This window comes from Mycteria americana, chromosome 2 (assembly GCF_035582795.1).
Source record: "Mycteria americana isolate JAX WOST 10 ecotype Jacksonville Zoo and Gardens chromosome 2, USCA_MyAme_1.0, whole genome shotgun sequence".
In the NCBI taxonomy this organism is placed as follows: domain Eukaryota; kingdom Metazoa; phylum Chordata; class Aves; order Ciconiiformes; family Ciconiidae; genus Mycteria; species Mycteria americana.
Genome location: NC_134366.1, coordinates 40,501,672 through 40,521,463, shown reverse-complemented (window position 1 = coordinate 40,521,463; position 19,792 = coordinate 40,501,672). Strand labels below are relative to the sequence as shown.

Below are 19,792 nucleotides of genomic sequence, written 5' to 3'. Positions count from 1 at the left end.
AAAGCCTTGACTCTGCACCTGGCAAATCAGTTAGAATACAAAAATAAAAATCCTTGAACATAATAGCTAAATTTTGTTTCTCCATTCTATAAATGTGCACATAAAGTAACAAGTAGAGGAGAATGAGCTGATGAAATTTAGACTTTGAAATTACTGTAACAAGTATTCTTCTACAAAAGTGAAACAATTACAGGGTTGGAAGGTAGGTGTTCTCCCATGGCCAAACCTGGCTCTTTGGCTGAGAACCACCAAGGCGAAGTGGACAATTTGGAGTGTGGAGAAAGGTATCTCGGGGTTCTGCCTCAGATCCAATGCTGTTACGAGAGGTGCTGGCAAAGCGTCCTGCTGCCAGTGCAGCCGTATTTCAGTTCCCTGGACTGTACTACGCACACACCGGTAGCTTAAAAGAGCATAGCTAGCTAATAATCTGAAGGTTTTGCTGGAATGTTTACATTAAGAAAGTGATTTTACCTTTCTTCATGCAAACCTTTTTAACTGTATGTCAGCCAAAAGTGGATGAAACCTGCACTGTGTAGAAAAACCTGGCCTTTGAATGCTGAGCCTCCCAGCAGCGCAGCCATGCATATTCACGCTTACATGGCTGTTAACTCTGCCTCGTATCCTGAGGCAGGAGTTTGAGAAACAGAGGAAAGTACATATATTTTCCAAGTAGATTGATAAGCCTTCACATTAAGGCTGTCAAGTGGATTTGCAGGGTAGCAAATAAAAATCCATGTGTTTCAGAAGTGGTTTTGTTTTAGAAACTTACTGCTTATTACTTGATACTACCTTTCAATTGTTTTTTTCCCCCTGTTTTTATAGAATTAACTCTGTTTTCATTACATTCCTGGCTGTTGCCTCACTTTTTTCTCAAACGTTCATTTTATGGCATAATAAATAATACAAACTATGCATGTTTCTTGGATTTATGCAGTATGTTTGAAAAGAACTGTTGCTTCTATTTAAATATAGATACTACATTCACTTATTGATGTTCCTATCAATAAAGACCTCATATTGCAAAACATATGACACAATAATTCAAGAATTTGTTTTCTTTCTGACGGACTGTTCAGTAGCCTGTTGCTTCATTGGGCACCTCTGGGGAGCTGATTTTGGGTCTCAACATTTTAAAAAGCATATTCTGAAGATTAACAGAAAACGTTATGAAAAAGTGAAATTGGCTTTTCTGGGAGCATGCACACCATTTTGTTTTAGATGATTTTGCCAATAGTGGCAGCACTGCTCAAGAGTTTTCTTTGGATCTGTATGAGACTATCCATTTTATCCTTCAATATTGGTCTAGAGGGTAGAATAAGCTTGAGATTTAGATTGAAATCTCAAATATGTATGCAAATGTTCACACCTTTCAATAGTATTGCAGTATTCTTTCATGAACTGAGAAATATGCCTTGTTATCTAAATGTTGTTGTAAATATTGAATTGGTCTTGTTTCATCATGGACACAAAAAACGGGATTTCAAAACTTGGCAGAAAATATTTTAAAAACGCATGAGATAAAGTCTATGCCCTCTGTCTAATGACGTGATAGATACTGGTTTCTTTGTTACCCTCAGTTTCAACTGAAAGTGAAATAATTATGGTCAGTAATATTTACCTGGTAGGTCTGTGCCCCTGCAGTCCCAGAACTGAATCTTTGCCCTTTTTCAGTGACAGAGATTGTAGTTTGATGTGGCTATTCACATTTTCACATTTCTGTGGGTTTTAGTGTGTTCCACAGATTTTAATGTTGTCTGAACATCATAGTACAAAAATACTTCCTACACTAGCTTTAAACTTTGAAAGGATTTGCATTTGTATACATCAGCAGCTTTATCCTATAAATAGGTAAATGCAGAAGTTAGCTAGCAGTGATTACTGTCTGTGCTGTACCACTCTTCCTCAATTGTATTTCTTCCTGGTCTGAATAGAGTACTTATTTTGTGATGAGCTTAGGTGGGCTACAGTTGCATTCTTCTGCGTATCTATGCTTGATGCATTGGTTTTGCCATTATGCTGCAGATCAAAATTTAGCAGGAGAGCCAGAGGCTGATGTTCTACTACAGGCTATCAGTGGAAGAAACTCTTTGTTACCTCTCCCCAACACTACCACAGCTAGTGTTGCCTCAGTAAAACTCTGGGAACTCCTATTCGAATTCCAGAACTATTTTCCAGGTGCCTTGTTACATTATTGGTGTCACTCATTCTTAAGGAGTTTATAATTGCTTGTTCCTCTGTAGCTGTACTATAGTGGCATTCCAGTGTCTCTTACTAAGACTCTAGACCTCAGGGATTTAAATACCTTTTCAAAAATGGTATTTAAGTGCATGTAAAATTTTACTTAGACTTTCTGACGTGAAGTCTTGCTCATTGTTCTCCCTTCCTTACAGTGTGTCATTAGAGAGAGACATTTCTCTTGCAAGTCTATGGACTCTTATCTCTGAAAATCTAATGTTTGTAATTGTCTTAACAAGCATCAGATCCACAAAACATGTCCTATTGGAAAGAAAGAGAAGAATAAATATGCTTATATATGGTTTGCTAGGAGATCAACCTCATTCCTTAAAAGCAAGAAAGTGTGTATATTAGAGCGGACCCCACTATAGAATTCTTTTGCAGACAGATTCAAACTCTTGTAGTTATGACATAAATGCATGTTTCAAAAGATGGAAAGGAACAGATGAGAACTAAGAACAAACCTTGCAGAACAAATCTGCAACCTTCATCCCTTCCATTGATTTGCTTGCTTTTTCATTCGTACATATTGAGCACTTTTCCCACTTCTAAGTAATGCAACTGTCCCTAACTCATGCCAATAAATATTTTACATTGGACGATTACTGCATAGATACAGCATGTGAAATTAAGTTTCTTAAAGAAACATTAATCCAATTACTTTTTCCCCATGCAAGCTTTATATTTTGAAAACTTTACAATATGTATGATAGTATACTAGGCAGGATATTTAAATAAGAATATGAAATTAAAAATATGTACAAAATAAGCAGAAAACATTAACATTGGTATTTACCTTTATTTTAATTGTACAACCTAAAGGTGGTATTAACACATGATTATGCATTTAATTTTCTAATTTGATTAAAAACAATTGATGTGCTTATTTGTAGTTTAAGTGGTTCCAATTGGCTCTTCAAGTCTTTCACTTCAGTGAAGCAAATGGGATGTGGTAGACTCGAGTTCCAATCCTCATTGCTCATTTCACTTTGACCAATGAGTTTTCTGCAAGCCCGGGTTAACAAGGCTCATAGATATTAGTTTACAGAGTAGGGCTATATCATTTTAAAAATTATGCTTTTTGAATTGATAGCTTGTTGATATTACACAGTGTTACCATGATTGAAACAGTCTCTAGAATTGTAAGGCTTAATTTATTAGCCTTCATTCAAAATATTTGAGAAATGAATTACTGAATGCTGTTCAGAAAGGATTTTAGTTATCATTCAGCTCTACTAAAACTGAAGCAGGCTCCAGCTTCCAAGTCTTTTTTTTTCAGTTGCTCATAACTTTTCTTTTTAGTGATCCCAGCAGCCAAGGGGGGATGCGGAGGAGATATGATCTTGCCAAATTTCTTTTGGCTGTTTTAAATGTAATTTTGTTCAAAACGTGTTTGGAATTGCATTACAAATTAAAAAAAAAAAAAAAGCCAAGGCATAGTATCTGCACTAATACAATTTAAGAAGTGTAGAAATTACTTTCTTACTGTGTAGCAACCACTCCCTGCAGTTGGTGAAAAAAATAACCTGGAGAGTTTCTTTCCTCTCTGTTCTTTCTATTCACAGTTACACTGGTTGAAACCTTTTGCTAACTCAGCTGACATACCAGCATTTTCAAAGACGTTGTGGGGATGTCATCCACTTGCAGAACAATGTGAACAGCTTCAGAGTCTGACCTGTTGTGTGTGCAGGGGAACGTGCCACTCTTGAAGCATCGCTACCTTAGGGAGGCAGCTTGGCAGTAGTTATAATGGCCAATGATGCTACAAAATTTACAATGGCAAAGGAAGAATATTATACATGATAGAAACAGGAGGGTTATTTAGATAGGCATAATATACTGTAGTTACTGAAGTATAAATGACTGTGAAAGAAAGGGCCAGATTTTTCTCAAGCTGTGTCTGCTATATACCATACGTTGCATTTAAAGGAGACAGAATCGTGGTAAACAATTGTAGGCAGCTCACTGCAGAAGGTGAGGATGTATGGGAGATAGGGAGCTGGTGAAATGGCCAGATAGTCTTTCTGACTTGGAGAATGAGGGATGTGGCAGGAAGGAAGGAAGCTGCCCCACACCGTTGGGGTTACTTGCTGCTGTTTTGGTCACTTGGGAATACTGGCAGTTGGCAGAAGCTGAAAGCAGCCCTAACCCCTGCAAGCTAACACTATTTTAGTTGTCTTTGTCCTTATCTGGAGTACCTTCACTTTTCAAAATAGTTAATAATCAAGGCCCAGAAGTAAACACCCATTTTTTTAGAAAACGATCCTAGCTGAAAGGTGATGCATTCACAAACACATTGCTTCTGGTCTCAGCGTGGATTGTAAGTTCACTCCTGTCTCAGAGGAACAGGACCATAATTTCCTGGCTTGTCAAGTCTATTCCCTAACTATTCCCAACAACCGTATCATATAATTCTGTTCTGAAACTGAACGAGTTTTATCTAAAACAAGTTTTAAAAAAAGTCACCCTCACAACTCAGCTTAAAAGGCTGAAAACTATCTGACTCTAGCTTGCATATATTTAGGGCAGTTTGCAAAACCGGAGTTTGTTGGTATTTAGTATAACCCACTCTGTGACCCTCCTTAGCGAAGGAAAGCTGGTGGGATCTTTCTTACCCTGGAGTCACAATAGTAGTTTCCCTCTTTCTGGTTTCATTTGGTCTCCCAGGGAGAAGTAATAGTCTCCCGTGTGACAGTGGGAGAGGAAGATGTTCACCTTAAGGATATGCATTGAAAATAAATCTGAAACACATTTCTGTGCACATAACCCAGCTCTTTACATTGAAATTACCCTTTGGATTTTAGAGAGCTTGCAGAAAGTCTGTGAGCAAGTCTTGGGCTACTGAGACCACCAAATGGCTTATCCTGTTCTTGAGATTCGTTTCAGTAGAAGGTGCAGGAAATATAGATTTAATTCTTTTATTCAAACTCAGTAGATGGTTTGGGACAATTAATTTCCAATTGTTTCCCAGTAGAGCAGATTTACTTGTATATTAATGAGGCACAGGTGTTAGGCCCCTGGTGCCTGCATGCCTGGGAGGCATATTTAGGTTGTTTATCTAGTCAGCCATAGGTACTGCAAGGTACTCAAGCTTGCCTTTAACAGTTTATACAGTGAGGCTTTTTAATTTTTTGATGTTTTTTTAAATTTGCTAGCACCTGTTAAAATTTTAAAACTGATCATGTAGAAAGAAGTAGGAGTGATTTCAATAGTAAATAGCACTAAATGTTAAAGAAAGTCATCTTCTATTATGCTTAACTGCCCAGCTTGACATTAAGAAGAAAAGAAGGTTCATTTAAGCAAATATGTCATGTGAGGAGCTAATACAGTCAACAGTATACTTTCTGTTGCATATTTTTGGAATAGGTACTTCTTTGTCTACAGCTGAAACATGAATGTGCTTATATTAATATTCATTTTTCTTGTTTATTCACTGAACTGCAGTACCAACATTTTAGAGGAAATGGAATAGCCTCCATAGACATTATGAATTTCAGTAGCTGGCATAATTATAGCGATCTACATATTCATTAAATCCAAAGAAGAAATGTGTCCAAAAAGACAGCCATGCGTTTAGAAATGGTACACAACTAAATATATACATTAAAAAAAGTTCCTTTCCTCTCCTTATCCAAAATTGTGTAGTGTCATAGAGTCCTTAAATCAGCTAAGACTTTTTTTTGTTTAAACGTTCATTTCTTTTGCTTTTGCACGCAGTAAAGAATGGGAAGAACTATTTGTAAACAACAATTACTTGGCAACTATACGGCTGAAGGGGATTAATGGGCAGCTGAGAAGCAGCAGGTTCCGTAGTGTTTGCTGGAAGGTAAGAAGAGAAAATATTTATTTACAGTTTGTGGTTGCAATATATCAACACATTACCTGATGCGCTGGAAGATTATTGATGCAAAGAATCATGAATTTTCCAAGAGACTTCATCCCAATGTTTTCCTACTCATTTTTATAATTCATAGGACATTTGCTAATCATATTGAGTTGCCTTAAAGCTGAATTGCGGGTGATAGCAAAAGATTCCTAGGAATGAATCTCTTTGTGCTGGGTGGCGTGTTTAGAATTGAGTGCCACACAGCCGTCTCTCTTCTCAGTCTCTGTGCAGTGGAGTCGTGCACTGGAAATAAAAAGGAAGTTTGTCTCCCAATTTATGTTTTGTGGAACTTGGGACTCCTTTAAAATCAGTCTGATGCTTCTGCTAGCAGCTTTTCCCAGTGAATTGAGAAAGTGAGCATCAATCCATCTTGTAATGACTGGGTAGAGAGGGAAGCCAGGGCTTCCAATCTTAAAACACAACAGGTCCTCAGAGGTCTCTTACTGTATTTTTTAAAAGTTGCAGGGGAAGGAAGAGAGAAAGAAAGCAAAGTAATACTGAGATGCTATATGAAGTCCAAAATAATTTTGTTGCACTGGCATCAGGTCTTCTATTCTGCACTAACTTTGATAGTAGAGAACATTTTCCCTACTACAGATGCTGTATGGTAACACTGATAATTTAAATTACCTCACTTGGAATTTCTCAAGCTTCACTTTGGCACAAAGACCTCTAAAAAGAAAATTAAAATACTCCTCGTATATGACTGAAAGAATTTGAAAATTGAAGTTTGAAATTTGAAATGTATGTAGCATTGAACAAATTTAAAGTTAATGAAAATACTTTCTTCAGGAGGCCAGATGGATATATGCCACAGGCATTGTTTTACCAGTCTGCTACTTCTTGAGCCTCTAAATTAGGAGGCCATAGCTCAAAACCCTGAACTAAGAAAAGCATCAAGTCCCTCACTGTCCACTAATTAAATCAAGGAGTGGTTTTATTTTAGAAATAAGGCTGGATTTATTTGAATGTCCCGATATGGGTTAGGGCTCTGGTTTAGACTGCCTGTTTTAAAAATATTATCAATTTTTTCATTAAGTTCTGAAATATTGAAGTATTTTTAATAATTTGGGAATGTTTTTTGTTTGTCAGTATTTACTGTTTCATAACACTTTATAATGTGTAAATAAAAACATTTTAAAAGCAAGAAAATACTCTGGTTTTTTCCTTATTTTATATGCAATTAAATAGTATTTTCCAGTAGAGGTTTCTTTCTAACCCTTTTTAAACAGAAATGTGAAAGAACTGAGATGTAGGCATTCTCAAGGACTTTTTGCAAAATTGGCTGTTTTAACTGTCTTGCAGAATTCTAGAACATGTTACTTTTCAATAGACTAAGATTTTCCCTTTCCACATTCCTTAGGTAGAGTATATCTCTGAGTGCTTAGTTTCTGCTCTGCCTTCCTGGTTAGTTTTAAGCATGTTGCATTAGCTCATCAGTGTTATGTAGATAGCTTAAAGTTTTATCTATTTATTTTCATCTCTTCTTTGCATTTTGTTTCTGCCTTGGAAGTCTCAATCAACTTTACTGAAGTTGTGACAGTTTACAAAGCTTCAGTTTGTGGCTTCAGGTTTTTTTAATGCTTTATTTCCTACTGTAGAACTGTTATTGTTTCTAGCTTCTTATTTATTGACTGGAAAGTACTAAAGCCAGGAGTATTTTGTAGGTCTTCAGTGTCTTCTCCTTATGTGTAGAATACTTGCTCCTCCTTTCTGAGATGGTTTATGCTGTCTGGTAGGATTTATATGTAAAGCTAAATTGATTAAATTTAATGGATTTATTTTGTTTTGTTGATAGTTATTTCTGGAAGTTCTACCCCAAGACAGAAGTCAATGGATTAAAACCACTTCAGACTTAAGAACTTCTTACAATAAGATCAAAGAAATTGTAAGTGGGTACAAAATAAGTTCTCTACTTTCATGCATTGACATAGGTATTAATACTTAAAATATAATAGAAGAGGATTTGATTTTTTTCTGTTTTTACACAGCACATTACAAACCCTCGGAAAGCAGGACAGCAAGATCTGATAATCAACAACCCACTCTCTCAGGACGAGGGGGTAAGTTGACCCTTAGTTCTATCAACATATGTGCTACTAAAATTCTCATCATCATCATACTGACACAAGTGAGTTCTTGCTGAAGAAGGAAAAATGGCAGGTGCTAAAATCTCCCTCCTAAATTTCCAAACTGATTTGTGTTGACAGTGGTTCACAGACTCTGCTGCACAACCAGAAATGCTCATTTCCAGGTTAATATTCTGATTTTTCAGGGCTTATCACAGGGAACGCTGTGATGAACAAAAAGTCAGAGCTGGACCGTAAGTCCAATTTCACAGCATATCCTTTCTTTGACTGATACCCTTTTTTATTGCTGTGTGTTTTCATTTTATACGCAAAATGGCTCTAATTGAAGGAGTCTTTAAACAGTCAGTATGAAGGGAATGCTGTTAACAGCAAATACTGAAGAACCCTCCTCTGGAAGACTCTTCAGCCTTGGAAGTTTTTCTCCAGCAAAAATAGAATTGTTGTATGTCTGAGTTGTATACGTGCTGACTTAATGTCTAAAGCACCAAGCTGCAAGATACGCATTTCTTCCAAGGTTTTTAATTCCTTTTCTTTATACAGTTAAAAGAAACAAAAGTTTCTTTTCTAATCAGAAAGCAGCCAGCTGCAAAATGACAGATCCAGATTTTAAAGAAATACTGAAAATGTGGTAAAAGTATTTGGCCTGACCGTCATTAAGTGCAGAGCATCCAGCTCTCACTGAAATTAATGGGACCTCCTAGTAGCTTGGTATTTTTGAAGTCATGACACTTTGATGAGGATTTACACGTAGATTTGGGATCTTAATTTTAGGCAATTTTTTTTTTTTTAATGCTGCATTTTATTATACCTGAAAAGCTCTTAGGTATTTTATAGCACATATCTTCAAGCTTCTCCGTTAATTATGTTACCATTTCTGAAAATTCTTTTTTATGAGATTTTCAAAATAACTTAATACCATGAAAATAATTTGTTTGGTTGCATTTAAGAGATTTACACCTGGAAAGACTGTCACAGATATCTTTGGTGGTACTGGTTGTGTTTCCATTTTGTTCACAAAAATGGAAGCCCATATCTTGTTTGTATTTAGTGTGGTACTCTGCTTCATATTTAACATAGAAGGAGAGATAGGTTTGCTTGTGGAAACATGGAAGTATTGATCATAGGCACATTGGTGGCTCTGCAGCCGGTATGACTGTGCATGCCATCAAACCATTCTTGCATCCAGCTGGACAGAAAGTTGTGTGTCAAATGTAAAAGATTTAAAATGTTTCTGCTGTAGTTTTTGATTATACACAGTGGCTTCTTTCTGCCTATGATGTCTTTAGGAGATAGAAGACAAAGGTTAACATGTCAGACTATGTGGCAGAGGATTAATCTATAAAACAAAGCCATGGGCCAAACCAGGCATAGGAATGAAGAGCAAAGTGCCTCTGAGCCTCTGCAGTGGCTTAATGTTTCGCCCTTTCAGTGTCCTGGGTTTTGCTTCCTTTTCACAATGAAGATTCTGTTTCCTTCATCCTTTGCTCTGATGGACTGGGGTGGGAGCAGGGGCAGGGGAGTTTCAAAATGTGATCTAGCTTGCATGAAAAGAGCTGCGAGTTAAAAAGATACTAGTTTTACATAAGACATTGTCAAGGATATAAATACTTTTAAAATTTGGGGGTTTTTTCATAGTTTGTAACACAGATATAGAAGCCAATTAACATTTTCTTTTTCGTTATTTTACCTTCTTTCTGCTAGATAACATTAATTTACTTTCTCTTTTCTTGCTGTGGAACATAAGCCACCATGGCAATGAATTGTTTACAGGAGAGCAAGAAATTCTGGAAGTATTGTAGCCACTCTCTTTGTACAGTATTTCATTCACTGGTGCTGCTGCTATCTGAAAACTAACCTGCGTGAAAAGACTGCTATAGATTTTGTGCCTTCTGTATTGTGATCAATATGGCCTAGCTACCATCCCTCTACAATAAAGAATAGGCTTTGCAATACTTTTTCTGGAGCATACAAACAACAACATTTGCTGACTTCTTTCAGCTTAGCTTTTGCAAAATATTGGTAAACAAGGCATGGAAACCAAAGAAAGAGAATGGAAATGGTCATAAGCACAGATATAGAAGAAGCTAAACCTGCTTCAAACTCTTGTATTTATTATTTTTTTTATGTTGACAGTGAGCTTTAAATACTCTGGTTTTCCCTATCAGAACTTTCTGAGAATGGCCAGTCTTGACCTGCACTGTGTATATGTACCATTAGAATGATGTCATTTTCATAATAGGTATTCGATCATCATACATTCCTTACTTGATTTTGCCTCCACTAAGACAAACTAGCTTACTTCGAAACAATTTCTTAGTATGGAAATTATAGCAGCTCTCAATTAGAGTCCATACGTTCATAGGAGAAACGTAGTACAGTACGGTGATACAGACTTTTTTCCGCGAGTGAACTACTGAATTTTTTTCAGTTGAGCTGCTGGTTCTAGTAAGTTTGAATTTACTCTGCCTTTCTAAATATTCTTCATCCCTTGCAAGTAACTCAGAGACCTGCAGCCATCCAGTGAGTGAACGGAGTGAGCCTAGAACAAGGAACCAGGAACTTGAATGTTTTCATCTCTGATCTAAACTGACTTTCTCAGATATGTTGAGCTGGTCACCAACATTCTTTTTTCACCCATAAAATACTGATATACCTATCTACCAGGAATGTTGAGGATTAATTAGTTAATATTTGCACAGTACTTTGCTGATGTAGTATATAAGCCTTAAGTATTAGTAGAAGTCTCTGTTTCATACAATTATTTTTCCTTATTTCAGAGTCTTTGGAATAAATTTTTCCAGGATAAAGAGCTTCGAGCGATGATTGAACAAGATGTGACAAGAACGTATGTAGATCTTTAAAGAAATTTCTATATATAAATTTAGATTCTGTGCTTTTATGTGGTGTACATTATATTGTGTTTTCTTGACTTCGGTTAGTGTAAATGTCAGGGTTGTTGAACATGAATGTGTAGAAACATACATTAAATGTATAAAAATACAGCTTTCTTGGAGTGAAAAATGAAAAAATCGAGTTAAACATTAAACCCTGGAGATTTATTGGTATCATTGAAGAAAAGCTCTTCTAAATTAAGATATTAGGAGATGTATTACTATGTGAAATTTAAAGTAGAGTTTTCCATATGAAGCAAAGAGAAGGTAAGAGAAACTGAAAGGTCTTTTAACTAAATTATGATCATCATAAAAGATTGAACAGATGACTTTCTTTAATTCTTAACACTTATTCAATCAATAATAAAAAAGGCAGTTTGTAATTAGTAAGGGTAATGTCACTCATCTAGAGAAGTTAAGCATTTCTATTTGTATTTATCACTTTTCTAGTGTTATTTGTCACATATGCCTTTTAAAATTTGTCCTAATACTACTGTGATTATGTGTTCATCTTCTTGGCCCTTAGGTCATTCCTGTTTAGGAACTTGTTTGAGTTAGAACACTCAGTTCCTGAAAACATTTCTTTTCAGAGTAGAAGCATTGACTGATGTGTAAATCTAATTAAATTCAATTACTGGTTTCCTACCATGTGAAATTTTACTGTATTGCAAATATTTTTCCTTATAACTTGAAAAAAGTGGTGATAGTCATAGATTTTACAAATCCCAAGCTCACACATTTTCATTTACAGAAACAAAGTCATGCAGAAGAAATAATTGCTGTCTGGTTTTGGAATATTTTATATGTCCATCCCTACACCCATTCTTGAACGCATTTTGCCATGAGATGTATAATTAAAATCTGAGTATGCTTTCATGTGCATTCTCACAGATGGTATTTTTTGTTTGTTAAAGAAAACAGTTCAGGATGTTCTAAGATTAAAATATATACGTATGTAAACTATAATTGGAGAATGAAAAGTTGTATGGAGGTTATGTTGGATGTAAGACTGTTGTTTAAAAATATGTATGTATACACAAAGTCCTAATACTAACTCTGGCAAATGGCAGATATTCACTAATATCAGTAATAGTGACTAAAGAAATTTCCATTTATGTATTTATACAAAATAATGTCTACTTGAAACAATAGCAACATACATTATGTGACAGCAATATCCAAATAAGTCAAACAATGAAGGAGCAAAATTTATCAAAGTAACATGAATTTATTTGATAAACTACATGCACTTGTTGTTTGCCTAATCATAAAAGATAGTGTGCACTTTATGGATACATATGTATCTGTTTGTAAACTATCATTAGTGTAAGAAGCAGTAAGTTCTACATTCCTCAGCTTTGGAATGTAAGTACCCTCTCTTTAATATTGTCCTTTTCATTTCCATTCTTTAAATAAATTCCTGGAGTTACAATTTAAAAATTTGTCATTAACTTACAATGCTTTTTATTAAAGATTAAAATAATTGAGTAATACATTCAGTTACCATAATCATTACCTTCTAGCATCTGTTTCTTATTTAACGAATATTCTTATATTCTTTTTCATCGAGTTCAGTACTCCATCATCCAACAGCATCAAGTAAATAATGCTGTAGAGAGTGATGTTAACTGCACACAGAGTAGCAAACCAGAGTCCCATCTATCAAAGCAGTAAAAAATTTACTCTATAATATTTTTATTAGAATTCTCTGAAGTGTAGTAATAATAGGGGGAAAAGTGGGTAGAAATATGCTTTTAAAATTGGTATAGATTTAAATTGTTTTAAATTTCAGAATTCTGTTACCTAAAGGGAACTGTGATAAAGTTTGTTCATATGTGTGTGCATGTTCATATGCATTTTGTGAATCCTTATCTCACCTTACATTAGATTTGTAAAACCTAGATGCTCACAACTGGATTAATCATCTTTTAGAGTCCATGTACCTGAAGAATTCTAGGACACAAATCATCTCTTCCTAAAGTAAATGTCTAGGTCTGATGAATCACACTGTAGAGAAGTATATTTTTCTTCAGTAATTATAAAAGGCTTCTAGCTCACCTGTACCTAACTAAACTAGTCACCTAAAGTCAGGTGAGAGTAATCCAAGCCATAATGTCTAAATATAATTTTTTGCCTGTTGCATAATAAGAACTTTCAATATTTACAGGGGAAGTAGGGAAGGGTTTTGTTAAGTTAGTCCTAACTCATTAGTGATTAAAATTTCTGATTAATCACCTGACTTATTTTTTATGGTAGTTGAGAGTTTCAGAATGGATTTTTCTTCAACTGTCTAGAAACGTGTACTTTTGAGCTGGAACCAAACACCATCTCTTTCTGTCTCAAGTGAGAAGCTTCTAAAAACAAGGGTGGGAAGTAGGGTAAGGGAGGTTTACTATAATGCAAGTGAAAGCCTTACTTTAAATGTAGATAGCAGTACAAGTTATAATACTGCATTCTATTATTCTACAAAGAAAGGAAGGTGTGTATGAGCTAGCACCACAGTAACTCATAACAGACTTAAGAATGGAATGATTAATTACTGTCATTCAAAAGATGTACCCAGGAACAATGCTGATTTATTTTGTGATGGTTAAGAAGGTAAGTGATAAAGAAGAATTTTTAAAAATATTCTGCAGAAATGGAAATCAGCAGATTGGCAGATGCAAAAGCATCTAGCTACCAGTCAAATCAAAATACCAGTCTACTTGCTGACATCACCCTGTACATCTAGGATTGTAAATGGCTAGATTTGATTACCTTCTTTCTCTCTCCAGTATTTTAAGAAACCAAAATGCTTAGGGGGCATTCCCAGTAGACTAATCAAGTGGATTTCTTTTCTTTTGTAGTAGTATTTTTATATATTGGTCTACGTAGTTTCTGCTTCAGGAGTAACAATCACAGTTTAGGACAATGACAGCTATGTAAAGATGAGTAGTGGTGGGTGCTGCTGTTTCAAGCTCTCCATCTCCCACATAACAAAAAAAACCCCACCCATAAAAAAGGTAGTGGAGAAGCCATTAGGCAGCTACATCCTTCCTAAGCATATAGAAGAGATGGGAAGAAACGGCAATCCATTGAGTATGAACACAGGAGACAAAATCTAGTTTCTATGTAAGGCTGCTGGAAGGGAGTGCTACCTTTATACACCAATTTATTCCTTTCCAAGAAAAAAGTGAGCAAAGAGGGGGCAGTTATTATTATTCTTTACCACACCTTTGCAGTTGCAAGAGCATCTTCCATTTTTTCTGGTTTAGTAGCTTTCCCCATTCCAGCTGAGTAACAGGGTTGGGGAATGGCAGGGGGTGGAATGTGTTCATGAAAGAAAAGATGGTCACTCCACTGTGGTTAAGAGCCTCGTTTCTGTCTGCCACCAAATTTGTTTCATAAAATATTTGTGCATCCTTTTATTTGATTGCCAGCCTAAGTTTCTTCTGTGTCAAAGTCTGCCTGCCTCTGGTGTAGGGGCCCCTAAATGGGGTAAAGGAATGTTTTTAAAAATGGTAACTAACTCACACTGGTCTTCACTTTCAGAAAGCAGGGACTCGAATGCGCCGTTGTTTCATTGTAGCAGTTGTGGTAAAACAGTCTAGCAAAATTCCTATGTCCTTATGCAGTCTTTCTCAGAAATGTAATTAAATGTAATATTGTAGTGTTCATGAGAAGTATTCTTACCTTGCCTGATTTGAGGATACTGTATTTCTAAAACAGTACTTTAATCATAAAATGACATTCTCCATAAAAATCCATCCTGAACTGATAGTTCCCTCATGATCTCTTGTATTTACATTTACTATAATTAATACTTCAGCCAGCTTATTCCTGAGTTCGTTATTATCCTTTCTGTCACAATCTCTGGTATTACTAGATCCTCACAGATATCTTTGTGTATTTTTGAGTTTTCTTTGTTAGTCTTCTCTTCCTAAACTTCATAGGGCAGGCCTGAATAACAGTCCTTCAGAAATAATCACTTCAAACCCCTAAATTATGTCGATTGCCATCTGCTGAAATGCACTTTTGGTCTCAGCTGTGTCCTTCCTTTACAGTAATATGATTAGTAGAAGTGCATACAAGTTTCTAAATGTTGGTCTACCATTCCCCCCACCAGGTGCCAGGAAAAGGTTACACGCCTCATCCCAATGCCTTTCTCAGGACTCAGCATTGCTGTGTTTAAGCCACGGTGTCTTCTCCGCCTTGGCTCTTGGTTCAGGTCCTTCCCCCAAGGATTTCAAAGCACCTTTCTAGCCTTAATTAGTTATTTTTCTGTGCTTAACTGTCATCACCTCTGTGAGATGACCACAGTAATTATTAACACTAATAGTTTTATCTGCAGTAATTTATTATAATTCCCTATATTGTTTCTCCATGACAGGCTTTACAACAGCCTTAATGTAACTGGTCTAAAGTTTAACATTGTAGCTCAGACTTGGGAAGCAGGAAAAACAAAATTTGCTTGAAGAAAATTTACCTGCAATCCATGCGATTTCCTTTTAAAACTGACAGTACTATAGCCTTTATTTCAGCAATCTAGCCTGAGTCTTACTCTTGTTGTCTTTTTAAGTATTCTTCTGGTTTTCTTTATCCGACTTTACCTTTTCCTTTCTTTTTTGTATTATACCTTTCCAGATAATTTTTTATTTTATTTATTACTACTCCACAGAGCTGGATGTGGATTGGGTTGGTTGCTTTATGAAATATTTTTTGCCATCTAGTTATTTCTTCGGTAAGCATGAAAACACTTTTGTTTGTGCGCTTACTCATTAAAGTCCATCCTGCATAACCATTTTATTTCCTACTTCCAACAGTCAAGGAGCAGGATGCACAGGTGAGAGTTGCTTCAGAATAGTTACAGATTGTAAATATTTACATTTTCCTGGATTATACGCAGATAACAGGATTTTCCCATAAGCTTTTTTCCTTTATTCTCATACTGGTTCCACTTCATTCTATTTCACTTAGAGGATATTTGCCCTGCCAGAGTATCAAATGATTTCATAATTTTAAAGTTTATTTGAGACAGCTACTAAAGACAGTGAAATGCTAATTATGTTGCATCACAAAAGATGCTAGTGAGATATACTGGAGCTTGCTTAGAGCTCAAGAAAGTTAGGATACTGGTTTTCTTGTTGGTTGTGAGATATTTTAATAATCTTGTCATTAAAATGCTAGTCATTTTTCAAATGTTCATGACATTGAACCCTTGTGTATATGCTTCTTCTGACATACGCTTCTTTCTTCCATTTTATTCCGGTTTAGAACTGGAAATTTTACAAACTCCTTTACCATATTGTAGCTCTTGTACTCTTCTTTTGCCCAACTTTCATCTTGAGAAAAATGAAGAGCAGGGCTAAGCACCATTCGTGAAACTGCAGGGCGGGCTAATGATCCAGTTACAGTTGCCAACCTAACACAGGTGAAAAAAATGGGAGCATGTCATATAAAGTATGGGTTTTATCTATGGAGATTTGATCATCGGTGCTTATTTGTCCAGTACGTGAATCAAATTAATGACCAGATAACTGTTTGCAACAGTTTTCGTTTTAACTGACTTGGTTTTTTTAGGGGAGAAGTGTCTGCTTGGTGTTTTTGATCACTCTCCTTTTCTGTGTGTTCCTAGCAAGTGTTAGATTCATTGGTGAAGGACTGACAGTGGAGCACAGTCTTGGAGTTAAGTTACTATGGGACGCTGTGCCACCTGGGACCACAACGGTCTTCTGGGCTGCTAGGTTTGACAGTAAGAGTCTGTGTGCAGGAGGGAGAGGGCAGATCTTTGCTTCAGTCATTGCCTCTCATTCCATCTCCTTTCATTCTGCTTCAACTCAACTTGTTTTCATGACACGGAGGAGGAAAGGAACTTGATCCTTTAGGCAGCTGGGAACATACTCATGTGGTACATCATTTTATTTGGATTAGATTCTCCAAGTTATTCATTTTCAGTGGATTGGCTGTGTGTAAGAGGTTGACGATTAAAACAATCTGCCATTGTATTTCATTCTTGCAGATCTAGTTTTCATAACGTTAAAAGGGATTACTTATTTAAATAGAACTGGTGATATCATCATGTCTGTGTAGCAGACTGATGTATATTAAAGAACATGGTTCAGAATTTTGGTTGCAAAACAAATACGACAATTCTTTAAAAGTATTCTTACTCTAGCAGCACCCACAATTCACAGAGTGGTGGGAAAGCAGACAAGGGAGGTGCTGTCTTACCTAAAACCGTTTCTAGAAGACCAGCAACTGAGATTGTGTGCTATATTGTTTACTCTTGCTGTATTTCTTCATTTTCAGCTTTCCTGAAATGCAGTATTTCCAGCAAGAGAATGTGAGGAAAATTCTTACAGATGTTCTGTTCTGCTACGCCAGAGAAAATGAGCAGTTGCTTTATAAACAGGTAATGAAAATACCATACAGGTGGCATTCATTGACTCAACATCTTCTATACGGTTTGACAGTAATGTAGTTCTGTTGTATCCGAAGTTGTATCATAATGCTGAAGTAATCAAAGAGCTGCTTGTCAGCTGGATAGTAAGAAAAGTAAGCTCATTGAGCAACATATGCTTTTTCCTCATAAGACAATCCCTCAAATTGTTTTCTTTAAGGTTGCTAAGTTGTCTAACTTCAAATTTTTTAATAAACAACATCTTTTTCTTCAGTGTTGGTTAAGAAAGAAAAAAAGAAAGATTTTCTCTGCTTAGGTAAAGAAAGTAAGTATGCAGCAGGATTAAAAATGGTACTGAATAAACAAAAAACGTCAATAGTGACTTCTGAAATTTAGGCAAAGTTACTACTTTAAGTTTTATGTAAAATTTTACGTTCTTCCTCAAAGTGCTAAAGCCATGCGATACGTTAGCGAATAGATCCTTTATCTAACCCTGTAGTATCCGAATACAATGCAGCTGGCAAATGCCTCTTGACTGAAGGATAAGGGTGCTACAAATACCACTTTTACAGTGTTACCTGAAGGAGAGCCTGCTCAAACCGTTTTTGATAAAACGGTAAAGAAAGCCTTAAAGCTGCACTAACTATGCATCCATATGGGATGCGGGCTAAATTAATTTAACATTTGTTCTGAAGGTTTTGAAGTGAGTATAAGCTTGATACTAAATTAATGTAGCAAGACCAATACGCAGAGTTATCGACATAAGTATACTTGTATTTGTTTCTCCAGGCTATTAACTGTAGGGTGAGTAGGGACTTACAGGCTGAGGGATACCATGTGCATGGACAAAGGATAAACTATAACGCAGCAAACTTCACATAGACAAAAAAATATTTCATGACAAAAATACAGAGGTTCAGTAAATGTAAAGATTTTTAAAAGACACTGTATGCTTTTAGGCATGGTCTGTGACCACCCTTCCCTCAAGCCAGGAAATTTCATGAAATTGCCCTCAAGCCAGTGGCATTTCATGAAAAGGCCAACACATATGAGTTGAAGGAACAGTTACTTATGAAGAACTGTGTTACAGATTATATCAAAAATCAAATATATAGTTATTAAACATATCAAATCTCCATCAGCTGGTTATTTCTCATGTTTGACAGACCATAAGCAAGGAATAGTCTTGCTTACAGTCTAAAAAGAAAAAATGGGATTTGTGAGCTGTATTTTGAAGGGCACTGCTAAAGAAAACACTTCAGCAGTACTCAGCCTCCCATTTCTCGTGAACATAGGCCAGAGTACTGATGATGGGAAAATGGAAGAACACATTCCAGCTAATTTAGTCTATCATTTATTGAACAAGAAGTATTATTTTACTCTTTGATATGACTTAAAAGGACTTAATTACCCTCTGCTCATATTTAAAATCCTCTTGATTCCTTACCAAGAAATAATACCTTTCTACATAAGGATGGAATATTTAGCCAGATCAAATTTAAAAAAAAAAAAGCCCTGAGTTTCATCACAAGCTGTTAAAGCTATTATTTTCTACTAGGTGACACCCCGTTTAACATAGACCATATTGTTAATAGTTATGGGATTTTATTGAATTAATGAGACTGTTATCATGTAGTAGAATGTCTTGCTGAGTTAATTGAAACTGCAGAGATTATATAAATGGTATTAATGAACTTTGACTGCCTGATGCCTCAGCTTTAATAAAGACTGCTTGGTGGGCTAAATGAACATAGGCAGATAAAAGAACAGGTTCAATTTTGCGAGCCTACAGGCTGTTGACAAAGAAAACTTCTTTACCTCTGTTTTCAACTGGTGTTGCATCAGTAGTGCAGTAATTTCAGGATGGGGTTGCCACAGGACTACAGGGAGAGGTGAAGTGCAGAAAATGAAAAAAAATTGGATCATGAAAAACTGTTGATTTAATCTCTGTGAAGTGTGTTCAGTGTATCACCCAAGTCTTGTGGTGCTATGCCAACTCCACAAAACAGAAAATGATTGTGGGTTTCCTCTCTTTTTGTGGACGTGTGTCACTTTTATTAGGAGCTTTTCTTTTTTCTTACCTCATTTTCAAAGGGTGGGTTGGGTTGGTTTTTTTTAAATTAATGCTCATGTTAGCTTATTAGTAACAATCCTGCTTTTTTGTCTCCATGTCCCTCTCTTTTTAGATAACATTTCTTTCATGTCCATCAGTACCCTTCTCTAAATTAGCTAAGAGGAAGTAGAGTTTGTGGTGGCAACAGGATATTTTTTCCCTCTTTAGCAAATACCTATGTTGCAGTCAATCTTCCTG

At 36.0% G+C, this 19,792-nt stretch overlaps 1 protein-coding gene across 4 annotated transcripts in view; it reads left to right on the top strand.

Moving 5' to 3' along the window:
• Nucleotides 1-19,792, top strand: part of TBC1D5 (TBC1 domain family member 5) — a 306,295-nt gene that overhangs the window by 145,652 nt on the left and 140,851 nt on the right. For all 4 annotated transcript variants that reach the window (XM_075493115.1, XM_075493118.1, XM_075493116.1 and 1 more), the window contains 5 exons: nt 5,953-6,061; nt 7,920-8,009; nt 8,113-8,184; nt 10,989-11,056; nt 17,391-17,493. In XM_075493115.1, the coding sequence (XP_075349230.1) occupies nt 5,953-6,061; nt 7,920-8,009; nt 8,113-8,184; nt 10,989-11,056; nt 17,391-17,493 (442 nt within the window). The remainder of the gene's footprint in view (nt 1-5,952; nt 6,062-7,919; nt 8,010-8,112; nt 8,185-10,988; nt 11,057-17,390; nt 17,494-19,792) is intronic.